The 16,009-nt window shown below is 33.5% G+C and overlaps 2 protein-coding genes across 4 annotated transcripts; both read right to left on the bottom strand.

Annotated features, from left to right (window-relative positions):
• Positions 1–2,407: 2,407 nt before the first annotated feature.
• Positions 2,408–13,261, bottom strand: LOC116015704 (chloride channel protein CLC-d-like). 3 transcript variants are annotated; one of them, XM_031255876.1, is made up of 23 exons: positions 12,696–13,261; positions 12,540–12,612; positions 10,189–10,410; positions 10,055–10,101; positions 9,874–9,972; positions 9,348–9,422; positions 8,263–8,351; positions 7,608–7,748; positions 7,460–7,530; positions 7,293–7,372; positions 7,005–7,154; positions 6,599–6,658; positions 6,413–6,487; positions 5,972–6,123; positions 5,470–5,605; positions 5,260–5,391; positions 4,803–4,880; positions 4,667–4,722; positions 4,486–4,572; positions 4,247–4,403; positions 3,420–3,521; positions 3,288–3,329; positions 2,408–2,818 (listed from the first exon to the last, which is right to left on the bottom strand). In XM_031255876.1, the coding sequence occupies exons 1-23, from the start codon at positions 12,870–12,872 to the stop codon at positions 2,804–2,806; spliced, it is 2,316 nt and encodes a 771-aa protein (XP_031111736.1). In that variant the 5' UTR covers positions 12,873–13,261; the 3' UTR covers positions 2,408–2,803. The 3 variants fall into 3 exon arrangements, with proteins under 3 accessions (XP_031111736.1, XP_031111734.1, XP_031111737.1); XM_031255874.1 differs by having other exon boundaries at positions 3,283–3,329; XM_031255877.1 differs by lacking the exons at positions 2,408–2,818; positions 3,288–3,329; positions 3,420–3,521 and adding an exon at positions 3,552–3,674.
• Positions 13,262–14,834: 1,573 nt separating this feature from the next.
• LOC116015893 lies at positions 14,835–15,805 on the bottom strand. The gene is made up of 3 exons (XM_031256059.1): positions 15,598–15,805; positions 15,210–15,496; positions 14,835–15,128 (listed from the first exon to the last, which is right to left on the bottom strand). Exons 1-3 carry the CDS (start codon positions 15,803–15,805, stop codon positions 14,835–14,837), a joined length of 789 nt encoding a protein of 262 aa, XP_031111919.1.
• Positions 15,806–16,009: the final 204 nt, after the last annotated feature.

Raw genomic sequence — 16,009 nt, forward strand, 5'->3', positions numbered from 1 at the left:
TTTATGAGACTTATGATTTCTAATTCTTCTATATGAGACTTATAATTTCTATTTTTTTTTATAAAATAAAATAGGGCTTAGAGTTTTCAGTTTTGCATGAATTAAAAATTTGTAATTTCAAATATTCTTTTTAAAAAACTTAATTTCAAATATTTAAGTAACTACTTGACTTTGAAGGTGGGTGCCAAATTTTCACACATCTTAAGTTAAAATCATTGTTGAAGGGGCATGCTTGGCACAGGAGGCGGAGGCTTTGGCGGTACGGGAAGCGTTGAGTTGGCTAAAGGAGCAGCATTATGACAATGTTATGATAGAAACGGACGCAAAGCAGCTACTTGATCATTTTGCTAAAGACAATATTACTCCTTATGGTTTGCTTATTCAGGATATTAGTACTCTTTTATATCAGTTTTCAAATATCTGTATTCGTTTTGTTAAGCGCTCTGCTAATCAGGTGGCTCATCTTTTAGCTAGAGATGCTAGTAGTGTGCTGGGTGCTCGGTTTTGGTTTGATACCGGCCCCTCGTTTATTTTTCAGGCTCTTTGTAATGACCTTATGAGTTTATAATATTTGTGTGTGTTTTCTCAAAAAAAAAAAAAGTTAAAATCATTGTTGCAAAAATCGGGCCGACTGTCTAGATTATCACTGTAACCGGTGTTCTAGGTGGTAGATTACGCCGCCTAGTCAGCCGATTAGCTATTGTTCCATTTTTTAAAATGGATTATTTCGCTCAAAAACCCTAAACCATTCAAATCTGTTACAAATAAAAAAAAAGTAAAAAATTTTGAAATAAGCTACTCTTCCAAAAAATAAAAAATTGATTTGAAAGTTTGGAACTAAGTTGATACTTTGCGAGTTGTAACTTAATTTGTGAAATTGTGTTTTATTCTTTAAATATGTATACAATTTACAATTTCAAATGACTTTTAGGTTAATATTTTAATATTACTCCGTAACTATTAAAAATATAAAATAGTTTATAATTATCAAGTTTTTAAAAAATTAAAAAAAATTAAAATTTTAAAAGTAAATAAATAAATAAAGGGCGCCCGAGGAGCGCCTTTTTCAACATTGTTTAAAAGATGATTGTGGGTAATAAATTTGTAAACGTAATTAGGCGGTGAATCTAATAATACTCTATTACCTCTAACCCATTGGCGTCCCTAAGTTTAATTTTACTCTAAAAACAGTCAAAATCGTGATTGAAAAACAATAAACTAACTTTCGTAGTAAGTCATGAGTTCGAGCCTCAGTGTGGGCAATGTTGACTTTGTTGGGCTTCAGTAGGTAAAGAAAGTATATGCACAGATACTACATGTAACATGGTCAATAGTATTTTTTTTTTTTAAAAAAAAAAAAAAACTTTCGTAGAACACCCGAAGTAACAATCTCTCTAAATACATCAGCTACTAATCGACAAGAAAAAAATTTCTTGCAAAAATAGTCTAAATCATCAACAACAAAAGCCAACTAGGCAAAGACTTGAAAGAAAATTAAAGAAAAGATAGTCTACCAAATTAAAACCATTCTCCAAAACGTTCTAAATGTCTAAGTATCACTTAATTGTTGCATTTGATAGAATAGTAAAATTAGAAAGGTTTGAAAAAAGAAACTTTGTAATTTATTCCTTCATAAATATGTCAATTATTAATGTTATTTCTTAATTATTAATAGTGTAAATGTTGCCCCTCAATTTTTAAAACATAGCATATATTACTCTTCTCTTGAATTATTAGTGGTGTAAATATGGTTACACATCGTTTCCCGGTTCAAAGGCCACATTTCTTTCTCCAATTTTCATTTGTTATCCTTCCACAGACAACAATATTTCTCCTTCTTCCTATTTGGGAAAGGACAATATATATCACGTTTTGAAAATTATAAGGCAACATTTATACCACTAATAAGTCAAAGGTGACATTGAATCATTGATAATTGACATTTTTGTAAACAACATAAATTACAATTTTTCCTTTGAAAAATAATGGAATTAAAAGGGTTTAACTTCTCTAATTAAAAAAAAAAAAAGTTTTAACTAAAAATTTTGAAATTAAAGTCATAGAACCATATGATAGTTTATAAAAGCGATATCCCAAAAAACTAATTGCTTCAATAAGTTCAATTACTCTTTGCCAAAGATCTTGTGATCTAGTGACACCCGATTGCACCCCACATGGGAGGGGGTGGGTTCGAACCTCAGTGGAAGCGATATTGACTCTTTGTGTTTCATTTGGTTGAGAAAGTAGCTATGAACAGATACTACATCGTAACAGAGTCAATAGTAAAAAAAAAAAAAGTTCAATTATTCTTCCAAACACACAACTAGGATAGTCAAGGCAAGCTTTTACTCATATTAGCCGGTAATAGTCGTGGCGATCTTAAACAATCAATTCTAGACAAATACAATCAAATTCAAAGGTAAAGATAGATAGATGTTGTATTTGCAAGAATAGATTGTTGAATTCATATTATTATGGCAGACAACTTTAGAACTTGGCCTCCCCTTACTGCATGGACAAAGTATTCTAATAATAACCAATACCAAATAACAAAAGGAACTATAATGTAATGTGCAGTTTTTGAGTCCTAGCTTCCCCACTTTAATTTACCTAAGTAATAACCTCCTCATGAACTAAAACAAAAAGTAAGCTAAGATTTCTCACAACCAAAAATTGAGGGAGCTGGTGAAAACTGGGCTCTCGGTAAAGAACCTGCTGTAAATTGGCAAGACAGCTAATTTACAGAACCCCGTCGTCAAGTAGTGGCTGTCCAACATCTGCAATCCTAGTAACGACTCTCTTGTTAGCTGCCCAACCTCTGCTAACAACCAAAATTTCAGTATTAGAAAAAACCATTCAAGCGTACTTCCTAAAGTTCACAAGATATTAGGGGTCGGGAAGCTGCTTTTTCTTCAAATAAACAAATACTAAACCTATCATGATTCAAACAGTTATAATGTTCTAGTGATGATCGATGATGTAGCAGTAATTGACAGAAGACAACAAACCCATCAAAGTTATCTTGTTGATGCAAAGCCTGGAAACAAGATAGTAAGAGAATAATGATACACAAGTTTCTTGACTGTGAAGGAATTATGTTGTGGCAAGTGGCAACGGGTACAAATACAATACCTCACCCTTTTATACGTAAAGCTAAATTGCAAGTTATACCAGTCTAACTAAATACTCCACTCTGTGCCACAATCTTGTAAACTTGTTTATGAGTTTTCAAAATCATCGAGTGCAAACATTTGAGCAAATTGCAGTGTAGAGAGTAGAGACCTTACACTAGTGGAATGGAGCTCTACTGGGTCTGATTCATTATTATCCTGCGTCATAGACACCTTGCTTGTTAACCTTTAAATTGAGATAACCAAAGAAGCTACATTTAGTTTGAAAGAGAGGTGCAATCATGATACCTCCAGTAGCAAATCTTTGCGTGTAATCATACCAATTACACGAGAAGCACGTGGAACAACAAGTATATGTCTTAGTCCCAACTGGCGAAATAGATTATACACCTGCACCATCCATGCATTTATTTCAGGGTCACTAGAGACAATAATTTAATTTGAAATTAATTGTTGGGCGGAGGCCCGTGAAGGGTCAAGTCCAGCAATTAGTGGCTACGAGGATTGTTGGATGGAGGTTGGTGAAGGGCCAAGTCCAGCACCCTGCCATTCGAAAATGTGGTGGCGGTATAAGAAAATAAAGTTGCGCCCTTCACTATGAGCTATAGCTTTTGGCGTAATGGTAAGCACTTGATTCTAACATTAATAAAGTACCAAGGCCACCTTCCTTAATTTGCCCCATATTCTCATAATTTATAGTTTTATACTTGAGTAGAAATGATTTCTTCCACTACAACTTTATCATATTCTCATCCCATGGAATCAATCAAAGGTATAGTACATAAAGATGTAACCCAGAAAAGACTAAGGCCCTGTTTGGTAAATGAATGTTGGCTGATTGGATTGGCTGTTTGGGTTAGAATGAATGATTCGTTGATAATATTAGCTGATTGTAGAAAGTTGTGTGATAAATTAGCTGTTAGTGGATAGTTGTTTGGTATAATTTCTTTTCTCAAAAAGCTAATTGAAAAGGCTGCTTTGAGTAGCCTTTTGAATTGTAGCATTTGGAGTTAAAAAAACTTATTAACCAAACTAATAGTGATCAAATAAGCCAAAATTGGCTGATAGGCTGATTATTTACCAAACAGGGCCTAAGAAACTACCATGAATCTCACCTTAGTTAATGACATGTCTTCGGGCACAATGTATGGAGATGGGTTTATAAACGGAGCAAGGTCAATGTACATTTCCATGTCATCTTGAGTGAGATGAATATCACCTATAGATATTCCTTTACTAGAGACGGGTTTTACAAACTCGCTAAGGTTGTGCCTGTTAAGTGTAGAAGCAAGAAATGTTTAGATGATGGATTAATCAGCCCTACACCACTATGAAAATCAAGGATCGCTTTTACCTGATTGGTATAGAACCATCTCTTACATTACACGGCAAAGGGCTATGTTGAAAATCAACCTTGGATTGCAGAAGTACCAATAAATGACTGTATTAAGAAGAATATTTCATCATTCTTAAGTCGAGGCATCTAACCAAAGCTGTTATCGCTGAAAATACTGTTTACCCAGATAGAATGATACCTTCGTAGTATGAGTCCAATGACTAGTGTCTCCCCATTTCTAGTATGATCAATGACCTAGGAAGCAATAAAAAGTAAATATTGAAACGCACTCAGAAGAACCGAATAACAAAAACGTCAAAATGCAAGGTTCTTACAGGGAAACCATTATGGTTATTACTCTGCAAGATTGAAACTGTATCTGCCACCTTCACAACACGGGGAAAGTAGATGACCTACATAATACATGAACTAGAGCAAGTGAGCAGAAAATAGGCACAAATTCTCACAGAAGAGGGTGAGGAAATGAAAAAGTTAAAATTGAGTCTGTCAACAAGCAAAAATTTTATAAACAATGAACAATAGATATATTAATTTCTTGCATAGGCTCAAAGCGCCTTGTGGAGAAATGTTGAGCCAGTCTCTAATATTATTGTGAAGGAATTTGATATGGAGAACTCCAGAAATTACTCAAATGCACATCATACAAAAAGAAGAAATGAAGCAGAGCTTTTATCACAACCAATGCCATAGCTATTTTGCTTTAAGAAATCCAGCCAGAATTGAAAACAGAAAATGTTAGTTTGTCATTTGGCATATGTAAGTGACTTTGACCTTTTGATTCCTAGATGCCTCTTTTGCTGTCAAATAACGCATTTGATATTTTGGTCTTGATTCAAGTAGTGGAATGCTCCTTAATCTGGCCTGTTCCTCGTACAATCCTTCATTGAAAGCATCACCAACAGCCTGCAGATGGTAAAAATTTACTCAAATTAGCAATATGAATGTGGGGTAAAAAAATATTATTTAAAGTTAAATTCACACCTTTGATATGAGCAGAACAAGCATGATGAGAGGCAGGAATTTCAAATTGTTTGAAATTTCAACCATTATGACACAAAGAGACACAGTCATGCGCATTGATCCTCCCAGAAAAGATGCAGCACCCAGCAGAGCATACCTAAAAATTTCACCAGTAATTGGCAAACAAATAAGGAAGATAGAAAGGGATCATCGGGATGATGATGATGTTGTTGAGGTATAACCATGAGTTATACAAGTTATACATACACTCAAAACTTTAACACTGATGTGACATTTTTTCAACATATTGTTCCCTTCTTTTTGGCAAGATTCTGATTTCTTGTGTTTTTTACTTGGCTCTAATATAAACTTTCCTAAATTAACTAGTCATAAGTTCTATAGTAAAATTGGTTAAGTCGGCTCATAATCTGTCAAATTGTCTCAGATAAAATAATTTAATGGGAGTAATTGTATCAATAGGACACAATTGAATAAATGAAAAATAAATAAGTAATGGACTCACGTTCCCTCTTCAATGTCAAGTTTCCTGTAAAACCTAACAACAAACATGCCAACCAGACGCCCATAAGTTGAACCTATCATTATGCCAGGAACGAACTGACCAGCTGGAACAGCAGTACCAAAAGTCATCACCGCTAAGGTGTAAAACATTACCTGAGAAACATGATACTTTCAAGTTCACAAACAATAACACAGGAGAAGTATTGCATCCCCCCAACACCTAATAGAGGGTTCAGGGTTACTTGTAACTTTCATAATTCACAAAAAAGTCAAGTTAAAAAATTTTATGATAATATTAAGTAATAAAATAGAATGAATTACAAAAGTAAGATTGCTGCCTTCACTTAGAAGTCCAATATCTTCCCAAATAAGAACAAAAACGGCATAAAAATGAAGGTTGCAATGTACAGAAAATATGCAGGGAGTCACATAGGATGCATACCAGAAAGGTAAGAAGGCTTTGGGCACTAAATTCATGGACTGTATTCGCACTAAATAAGTTTCTTATAGCATCATCCTGCAAATGTAGAGCACACAGACTTCATAAGCTGAAAAAAGGTTCTGATGGTGTGATAGATATCAGTGTATTAAAAAGAGAAGAAAAGGTTGTGGCAAAAATTGAAGTAACCTGAGTGTTGAAGAATAAGGTTGCAAGGTCATTGTACTCCTTCTTGTTCTTGCAATAGAACTGAAAATAAATATAATTATAAGAATGACCAAAGATACCAATAAAATGTAAAGGATAATCTGACATTCAACAAACTGAAGAAACAATGCGCGCAAAAGAACAATAAAAAATAAATAATGGCCAAAACAAGCAGACATACATTCCAAATAACATTGAAGATCTACTTAAAGTCTACGTATATGAGATGTGCAATCAATTTTACTTTAATATGATTATTAAACATTATTAATGCTTATGCATGCTACATTGCAACATTATCAGCACGCAAACTGAGAATAATGGCAAAAACTCATTTGCTAGATCCTGTCCAAACACAAACATAATCTTTAGAAATAAGGTTGCATACATTTACATAATTTCCATACATTCCTGGTGCACGTGGGCATTCAATGCCTGAGTTGGCATCAAAATCAGGACAAGGAGTGCATCTTCTGAACAGTGGCAATCCAAATGAAATAACTGAAGTTATCACAGAGATGAGACACACTTCAATGATCTGCAAGGTAATAAACAAACAAATAAATAATAAGCAAAGGAAGGAAAAGATGTAGTCAATTACCATGAATTCAGCAAATAAACTTATATCCACGAGGATATGAAAACGTGGAAGTCAATACCATGATCTAAAACTTACTTTCACACGACTCCCTTTTTTGTGCAAATAATTTCGACGCCAGTGGGTTATAAATAGTGTAAGTTGATTGAACAGTGCTCCTGGAACAGTCCAATGCATGCTAAATCAATCTTGCAAGTACATTTCATTCAAACCTCTAATTATACATCAGAGTAAAAAATTATTACCAAGAAGACCTCCAACAACGCCAATAATGGCCATGGGCAGCAATTCTTGAACGGAATAGTCGTCTTGACCTCTAAGGAAATGTAAGTCCACATAAGCTAATAATTGATATTAATATAGAAAGATCAGAACAAAAGTTTAAATCCTAACCCAGAAATGTCCCAGATAATAAAGCCTCCAGAGCCAAAATGACCACACTTTCCACTTTTGCACCATCCCATTGCTGAACGAACAACAACAGCAACAATGGCAGAGGTAAAGAAGACACGCCACAGAAGTTGACTCCTCCACCTGCAAAAAAAAAAAACAAAAATATTATATACAGTCAAATGCAGTCAAATTGCATTGAACACATAAGATTCACCCATCTAATGAAAAGTACAGATTGCATACTAAATAACTGGATCCATATACTATACAGAACTGAAAAATCATTTGCAGAATAACGAATCTAGTAAAACATGTTTAAAAAAAAAAAAAAAAGAAATAATGAATAATGCATTCACAAAATGCAACCCTAAGATTGACCTCGTTTAATACTTTAATTTGATCATCATTCATTCTCTTTGATTTCTAATTCAGTAATTCCTATTAGTGATTACAAGTCATGTTAGGCTAAGGCAAGGCACCTAACATTCCTTAGATTGTATATTAAGAAAGAAAAGAAAATAAAACAACAGGGAGAGGGACAGAGAGAACAGGGCAGAGAGGGATGAGCCACAGTATCACAATTAATTCAAATTATGAAAAGATTTTAGGAAGAAATTTGTATGGATGCACATGGTCAAGAAGACATAAGAAATACCAAGATGTAACTTCTTCAAGGGCAAAGAGCACACCACCAACTGGAGCTCTAAAAGCTGCAGCAACTCCTGCTGCACATCCACAGGTTACCTTGTCAAAACATTCAACAACTAAAAGAATGAGCACAACTAAAGCAGATACCTCATCAGGAGAAGTGGTAATAATTTATTACTTATCTGTTTCATCATGATTAGAACAATCTATGGGGCAATGCTAGAAACATTGGATAACTCAAAATATATCATATAGAATATAGGCATTCATTGCGGCCAGACAATTGAACTGAGTAAATTATAAATTTTATATTGCAACCACCAAGAAAATGAACAAAACAACCACCACCAAAGGTATTTCTTTGCAATTGTACATTCACTCAAGTCTTTCCCTTCATAATTTGGAAAATAAGGCCCAGTAGTTCCTTGCTTAGCATCATCCTCTGCTTATTTTACTTAGGAACAAATAATTTGCTCCATTCAATAAAACATTAAAGCTTTTAAAGTAGATGGCTCACTCATCCCCATTGTTTCACCTACTAATGATGTCAAATCAAAAAAATAATTTGAGATTTTTCCTAAACACTTGTAACCCTTTCACCCCCAACCTCATACAGACCACCAGAACCCTATGACCAAGAATCAGGTTAGATATTGAAATTGGAAATGGTGGAAAGATCATGGACAAACTACAATACAACACTATAGCAGTATAGCTTCATGTGATTCCAGTAAAAGTTCTTCAACAATAAAACAACAACAACAACAACAACAACAACATAATAATAATAATAATAATAATAATAATAATATAATAATAATAATAATAATAATAATGATAATAATAATAATAATAATAATAATAATAATAATAATTAATTTGATCATATAATCTTTGTCAAAGAAAAATGTATACACAAAATTTAGATTTTTATATCTGGTAATAATACAAATTATTATTCGACAAAGATACGAAGTGAATAGAACTGTATGCATGATTTTACCAACATGAAATATTAGCAAGTGCATTTTGTGAAAAAATGGTAAACAAATCGAAGAAAATGAACAGCCAAGAAATATATCCATTACTTACAAGATCCCGACGATCCCTTTCACTGTTAAAAACTTGTAACCACCTTGAACTCAAGTGATATTTTGCTGATCCACCCTGAATTTTGGTGTGTGTTAGAAATTCAATGAAGTTGACTACCTCTACAAAATCTTTTCTTCACTAAAGGAGTTGTTTGCACTTTGCAATCTCAACTTTGTATTGAAGAACCATTTCCAGTTATTAAAATGAGATAGTATCAAAACATATAATACATCCCACTAAACCTACTCCTAAGAAATGCAGAATAACTTTTTTCATGTGAGATTTACTATTGTTTACAATCTAAGATTGGGCCAAGGTCGCTCAATTGGGCTATATAATGCACATAGGCCAAACCACACTAAAAGATTGAATCCAATCAATTAGCTAGTCTAACATATGGCCTTAAAAGCCCATATGTTCTCTTATATTTTCAATGTGGGACTCTTAATAACTACCTAATCTTAATCAAGGTGGAAGGATTAGTTTCTCAGAATAGATAGTTATTTCAGGAATTTTGATGACTTACTTGTCCAAGCAAAGAAGCAATACAAGCGCCAGTATGTACAAGAGGACCTTCTTTGCCAAGGGCTAGACCACCTCCCACTGAACCTATGCTTCCAAAAATCTAGAAGATGGAAAAGCAAAATGAAATGTGGCATTCTACTAATCCCAGAAAATACAAATTAAGACAAAGACAGGCATCAAACCTTTCCAATTAAAGTTCTGAAGAGGAGGATGCCATGCATGTCAATTCCTACAAAGATAGACCAAAATCAAAAAAATTTGCAATCAACAATGGAACAACTATTACTGGAAAGATGAACAACCAACCATAGCCCACCATTTAAATAACCCTTGATTTCCGGAATTCCAGATCCTGCTGCCGCTGGGGCAAAATGTGTGACAATATATACAGAAGAGAGCACTAGAGCCACATTGATCAACGTATACACAAGAAATCCAGCAAAGTATGACTTTTGAATTATTTGAAAGGTCAACGAGTATTTCCACCCGGCAAAGTTTTCAACAGAGATATTGATGAAAACAGCCGCAAGTCCAGTTCCTGAAAAAGTGTGAAAAAAATAAAAAGTATAGGTGGTAAAAAATTGGTTGAGAGACATAGTGACTCAACATCATAGCATATGTAACGAATCATAAATATGACTCCAAAAGTTAAAAAGAGTATGGAAGAAGGTAAGCTTAACTTCTAACTTTTATTCTAACTCAACTTACAGAACTTAGCATATATCATTCATTCTAAAATGAATCAAGAAGCACAAAAAGAAAGATAGCAGTATAGTTCAAATGAATTTCAATATAAGTTAAATGACTTTTTTTTGTCAAAAAAGGAACAAAGAATTTGATTAACATAGCCTACAGTTAACTTTATTCTTTTTCAAGTTCTCTTCATAAGGGAATGGCTTTTTTGTCAAAAAAGGAACAAAGAATTTGATTAACATAATCTACAGTTAACTTTATTCTTTTTCAAGTGCTCTTCATAAGGGAATTTAACTATGCCATGAGCACCCCCTTCTTGTTTCCTGTTTTTTAAAATCTAATTTTATGCACCATGTTCTTGGGTCACTTGTACTTCTTTCACTACGATGATTACATTATTCAACTTCAGATTATTTCAAAGCTTAAAGGCTTTCCATCCACTAATGTGCACTCTTCTTATCAAGGCATGTGTCACTTTGATCAACCATTTGGCAGATATCCCAACTCAATGCAAGTGAGCAATACTAGTATACTACAGAGTATAAAAGCAAAATTTTGATAGTTGAAAACCCTCTTTGGCCCTTGAAAATCAACTGTCCTTGTTAGCCCAAGCAAAAATAGAGGAGGCATTTTGCTTTTTATAATTTATAGTTTGTCCCTTAGAGTAGATACGCTCCAAAATAAGGTGGGTCAAACAAGCTTGGTTGATAAAAGCTTCAACTTCTACTTTCAGAGCCTGGTGAAACAAGCACTGGCTGCAAAATAAGATGTGACAAAGCTGGATTCAGCTTGTCAGGCTCCCTCCCTAAAAACATTTTAATCCTAGCCACTTACACTAGTCGTAACCCTTACATTGCAGTGGCTCATCTCTTTCCATTTTCTCCTACCGCTTTTGCTAAAGTTCTCCCCCACATTAGTCACACTTACTATTTCCCACAAATGCATGAACCAAAATATCATATCCTTTCTTCCATCCTCGTCAATTTATCTTTGTATTAAAAGCTCCCCAATCTCCCAAATTATAAGAAGTAGATTTTTTCTTTTTTCTTAAATTTGGATTTTTTATTTTTAAAATTTAGCTTTATTGAATCAATTCTTATTCCAAAACAGAATGCTCCTTGCAAGACTAATTTAGCTTGTTAATTGGATATAGAGTTGTAGGCCAAGAGCATCTGTAATCAATGGCATTTTAATTTGCAGACTCACAGCACCATCAAGCTTGGTTCAAGCTCATCTCTTGGGTTCATCAAGTTTGGGCTCAAGCTCTAGCTTGGTACTTTATACACAAGGTAAGCATAGCCTTTAGTTCACAAGCTGAGTCCGGCTTGAGTCAGCTTGTTTACTCCCTTAATGAAAAGAGTGATAAGGAGCAGATTTCAATCAGCAAAATAATTACAAATGCAAAGCTTTATACTAAAAGAATTTACAAAATGAAACATTGCTAGTTTAAAATCCTAGTGGGTTCTACAAAACCACTATTCCTTTCTCTAACTTACAAAACTTCTGTACTGAGCTAAATTACAAGCTACTGAGAAGCTGAAGTGTGGTAGTTAATTGGTGGAAAACTTTAACATAGCCCAACCAAACAACAGAAGAAGCCTACAGAAACAATTGTTTTCACACTGTTTAGCATAGAGTATTCCATGTAAGGGTAGAATAAGCCGGAAAAGCAAAAGTAAACATGAATATATATGATATATTATTTTTTTTTAAAAATTACAGAATATCATTTGTTCTTTTACGTTCAAAATGCAAAGTTGTAGACTTAGTTGCAAGATGAAAATTAGTCTCTCCAGATTTCAGTTCTTTAACTTCATCAAAGTGAACCAGCAAACAAATAATCATCAATTTTCACTCAAAACTGAGCAAAAACAAAAATTCTACATAAAATGAAGTTAAATATCATAGCAAAAACAAAACATTCCACCAAAATGAGTTAAAATATTCACACAAATTAAAAAGCTCTTGACTCACCGATACCAGTAAGCAAAGCAAACAACCACTTCACCACAACTGAATACCCCACATAAAGCTTCCCCTTTTTGGCCTGTCCATATTTAAATTAAAACAAAACTTTAACTGACACGATCAGGAGGATTATAATTGAGCCAGTAGAATAAGAATCCTCACCTGTTGTTCTCGATAAGCGTAGTTTTCAATGACTTCATAGTCGAGACTCTCCACAGACCCGTCCTCCATCTTCTTGGAGGGGACCAAGCCTTCGAGCTCTTCCTCCTCTTCTGCCGGCAGCCGCGACCACATCGTCTTCGCCGTTTCCAACCCGTTCTGTAAATGATTCGATAACATCTTCCCTTCAAATTCCTTCTAATCTATGAAGAACCGAAAACCCCAAAATTCCAAACACTTTTCACTGCCAAAGACGCGGAAATTGTAACTTTCTTGGCTTTATTCCAGATAGAATTCGAAATAGTTCGGATCAAAACGGAATTTTGCCGTTAACAAATTCTCAATAGTGCTTATGTGTATACATATATGTATGTGGGGGTTGTGGGTAAAGAATTTGAATTGATTCGATCGGAGAAATAGGATTTCTTTGATTCGAAGATAAGAGAGAGAAGAGTCGGGAAGACTGGTTGTTGGATGACTCGTTTTTCCACTCTTTCCCTCTCTCAGCGTTGGAAGAGAGCAGTGTTGGTTTTCTTTGTAAACTGTGAACTGTCAAGTCTTCTTCTCAGTCTAATTCTTTGGCATTTAACTTTTACTTCGTTGTTTCTGTTGACTCTTTATTTATACTTTTAGGAAGTGTTCCATTTCCAGTTTTCCATCTCACAATTTTCTTATTACTTTTTATTAATCAATTTTTTGAAAATATAAAATTTGACAAAAACTTGTGTGAGAATCCGTGAAGCGGATCAAATTATAAATAAATACAAGTATAAATATTTCAGTTATAAGTATTATAATATTTATAATTAGTAATTAACCTAAATAGTATCACAATTTCACATATAAATATTATAATATGTATTATAAATAACAGTTTTTTTTATTTCAAATTGGTATTAAAATTTTTATAAAAAGTATTATGATTTCTATCATAAGTAATAAGCAACTATCATAAATTCGCCCGTCTCACAAATTAAAATCTGTGATACGGTCTCACAATTGTGAGACTCATAAAATTAAAACAAATTCACAATGAGACTGTCTCATCCTGTGAGACAGATTATGTCAAGGAAAATTTTGGTCTTATAGACGTTATAGTATATAAGTTTAATAATATTATTTTTCTCAAATACTCTATTACATTTTTGGTATAAAGTATTGCATTTATGTTATAAAGTATTTTATATAAAACTTAAAGTATCGATTATATTTACAATTCTGCAATGTAATGATGCTTTATTTTTTGTAAATTGTCTATTATAAATTTCTTATAAAGTAATACATTTATGCTATGAAGTATTATATATAATGCTTAAAGTATTGATGATATTTGTAATTCTGTTATATTAATCATTTTATTCTTGTGTCCGTGCAATATTATAAAAAGAAAAATGTGTACTAATAGTTTTCATGAAATCTTTTGAATGTTATAGGCCCTGTTTGGTAAATAATCAGCTTATCAGCCAATTTTGGCTTATTTGACTACTATTAGTTGTTTGGTTAATAAGCTTTTTTAACTCCAAAATGTTAATATTCAAAAAGCTACTCAAAGCCGCCTTTTCAATTAGTTTTTTGAGAAAAGAAATTATACCAAACAGCTATCAGCTAACAGCTAATTTATCAAACAATTTTCTACAATCAGCTAATGTTATCAACAAATCATACCTTCTAACCCAAACAGCCAATCCAATCAGCCAACAGCCATTTACCAAACAGGGCCATAAAGTATTAAAGTTGGTTGTTATGTACAATAGTAAAAGTCAATTAAAAGGGTGGCATAAAGTTAAAGCGCAATAACTATTATGACAATTTTAAAATAAAATTACAATAGAAGTTCTAGACTTTTCAAACCTCACTATTAGAATTAAGTAGCTATTAATCCGTGCGATACACGGATTAATATTATATAAATAAAAAAGAAGTGATGTTTTAAAAATAGAATAAGAAAATAGAATTTCTTTTGGCAAGAAAAAAATGTAATATTAATGAAATGATAAATTACAAATTATTAAAAATCTATTTGTAAACTACATTAGTAGTAGAATTACAACTACTTTTTGAATCATCGCAAACTAAAATCTTTAGGCCGTTTGGTTGACTTATTCTTGATGCAGCGACATATAATTGATCATGTGCAAAAACTTATTTCCGTAGGATCAACCCAACATTTGACAATGTTTGCGCTTGACTTTTGTTGATAGTCATTGCATATGACAACATGAGAGTAAACTGTCTCCTATTGAACTTGAAAGGCAATCTTGTGTCGGATGGCATTATTGTCATTCTAGCAATCAAAACCTTTGTTCTCGCATTTGGTCTTGTCAATATGTTTCCTTCAACAACATGTTCAGTTAATCTCGTTACAACCAACCTAGTACCATTGCATAGTCCAAGAGTGTGATCAATGTTTCTCATTAACATTACAGGTGACCCAACCTTTAATGTTAAAGCATGATTTGGAAGGCCTAAAGCTCTTATGGTGTTTTAAAATTCAGGTGTATGGACATCTGCAAGTACTGTATTCGAACCATATGCTTTACACGCAGTGTTAGAACTATAATATCTCTTTCCTTCCCCTATAGTCAAGTCAAACAAATATTGATTAACTTCATTCACCACTTCTAATGTTGGTGCTAGAACTGCACTGCTATGAAAGCAACTACCATCAATTACGCCACCAGTGAAGTTGGGGAACGTACTCTGAACAATAGTTGCAATAAGATCACAATTTGATTTCAACAACATTTCATATGGGATATCAACCTCAGCGTAACCATCATTATCTTCTCCAATAGTACCATCACCTATACAAGCAAGCCAGTTAGAAAATTTTCTAATTTTTATTGATCCAAACCAGCTTGCATACTATTTAATCTCAAATTCTTTGTAAGGCGCATCACTTTACAATGACTCCAAAGGTATGATGAATTTATAACTGCAGAGACAATGTCTTGTCTTGATCCTTTTGGCACCACTGGTAAAATTGTCCTAAAGTCACCACCAAATACCAAAATTTTCCCTCCAAATGTCCTATTAGCACTATCTTCATTCACAAAGTGCAATACATCTCTCATTGTTCGATCCAAAGCCTCAAAACAATGCTTGTGCATCATTGGTGCTTCTGCTAATTGACTACATTGATGAATATTGCATGTAGAGTCTTCATTGATACAGATGGGTATTGAAAATCTAGAGTGTGATGTGCGTCCTCATGGCAAAAGCAAAGATGCTATACCACTAGATGCGACATTGATAACAATATGACCTTTTGCTCTAATATAAGCTGATAATGCCCTCCAAAGAAATGTTTTCCCTGT

The sequence above is a fragment of the Ipomoea triloba genome, chromosome 4 (genome assembly GCF_003576645.1).
Source record: "Ipomoea triloba cultivar NCNSP0323 chromosome 4, ASM357664v1".
Taxonomy (NCBI): Eukaryota; Viridiplantae; Streptophyta; class Magnoliopsida; order Solanales; family Convolvulaceae; genus Ipomoea; species Ipomoea triloba.

Excerpts from the sequence above, each read along its gene's own strand:
- LOC116015704 (XM_031255874.1), bottom strand. The coding sequence starts at position 12,872 with ATGTTATCGAATCATTTACAGAACGGGTTGGAAACGGCGAAGACGATG. Across the intron at positions 10,411-12,539 it reads TGCTTTGCTTACTGGTATCG|GAACTGGACTTGCGGCTGTT; the intron begins GTGAGTCAAGAG and ends ACACTTTTTCAG. Across the intron at positions 3,330-3,419 it reads GCAAAGATTTGCTACTGGAG|GATAATAATGAATCAGACCC; the intron begins GTATCATGATTG and ends TCTATGACGCAG.
- LOC116015893 (XM_031256059.1), bottom strand. The coding sequence starts at position 15,805 with ATGATGCACAAGCATTGTTTTGAGGCTTTGGATCGAACAATGAGAGAT. Across the intron at positions 15,497-15,597 it reads ATCATACCTTTGGAGTCATT|GTGATGGTACTATTGGAGAA; the intron begins GTAAAGTGATGC and ends TTGCTTGTATAG. Across the intron at positions 15,129-15,209 it reads AAGCATATGGTTCGAATACA|GTTGGGTCACCTGTAATGTT; the intron begins GTACTTGCAGAT and ends TTAACATTAAAG.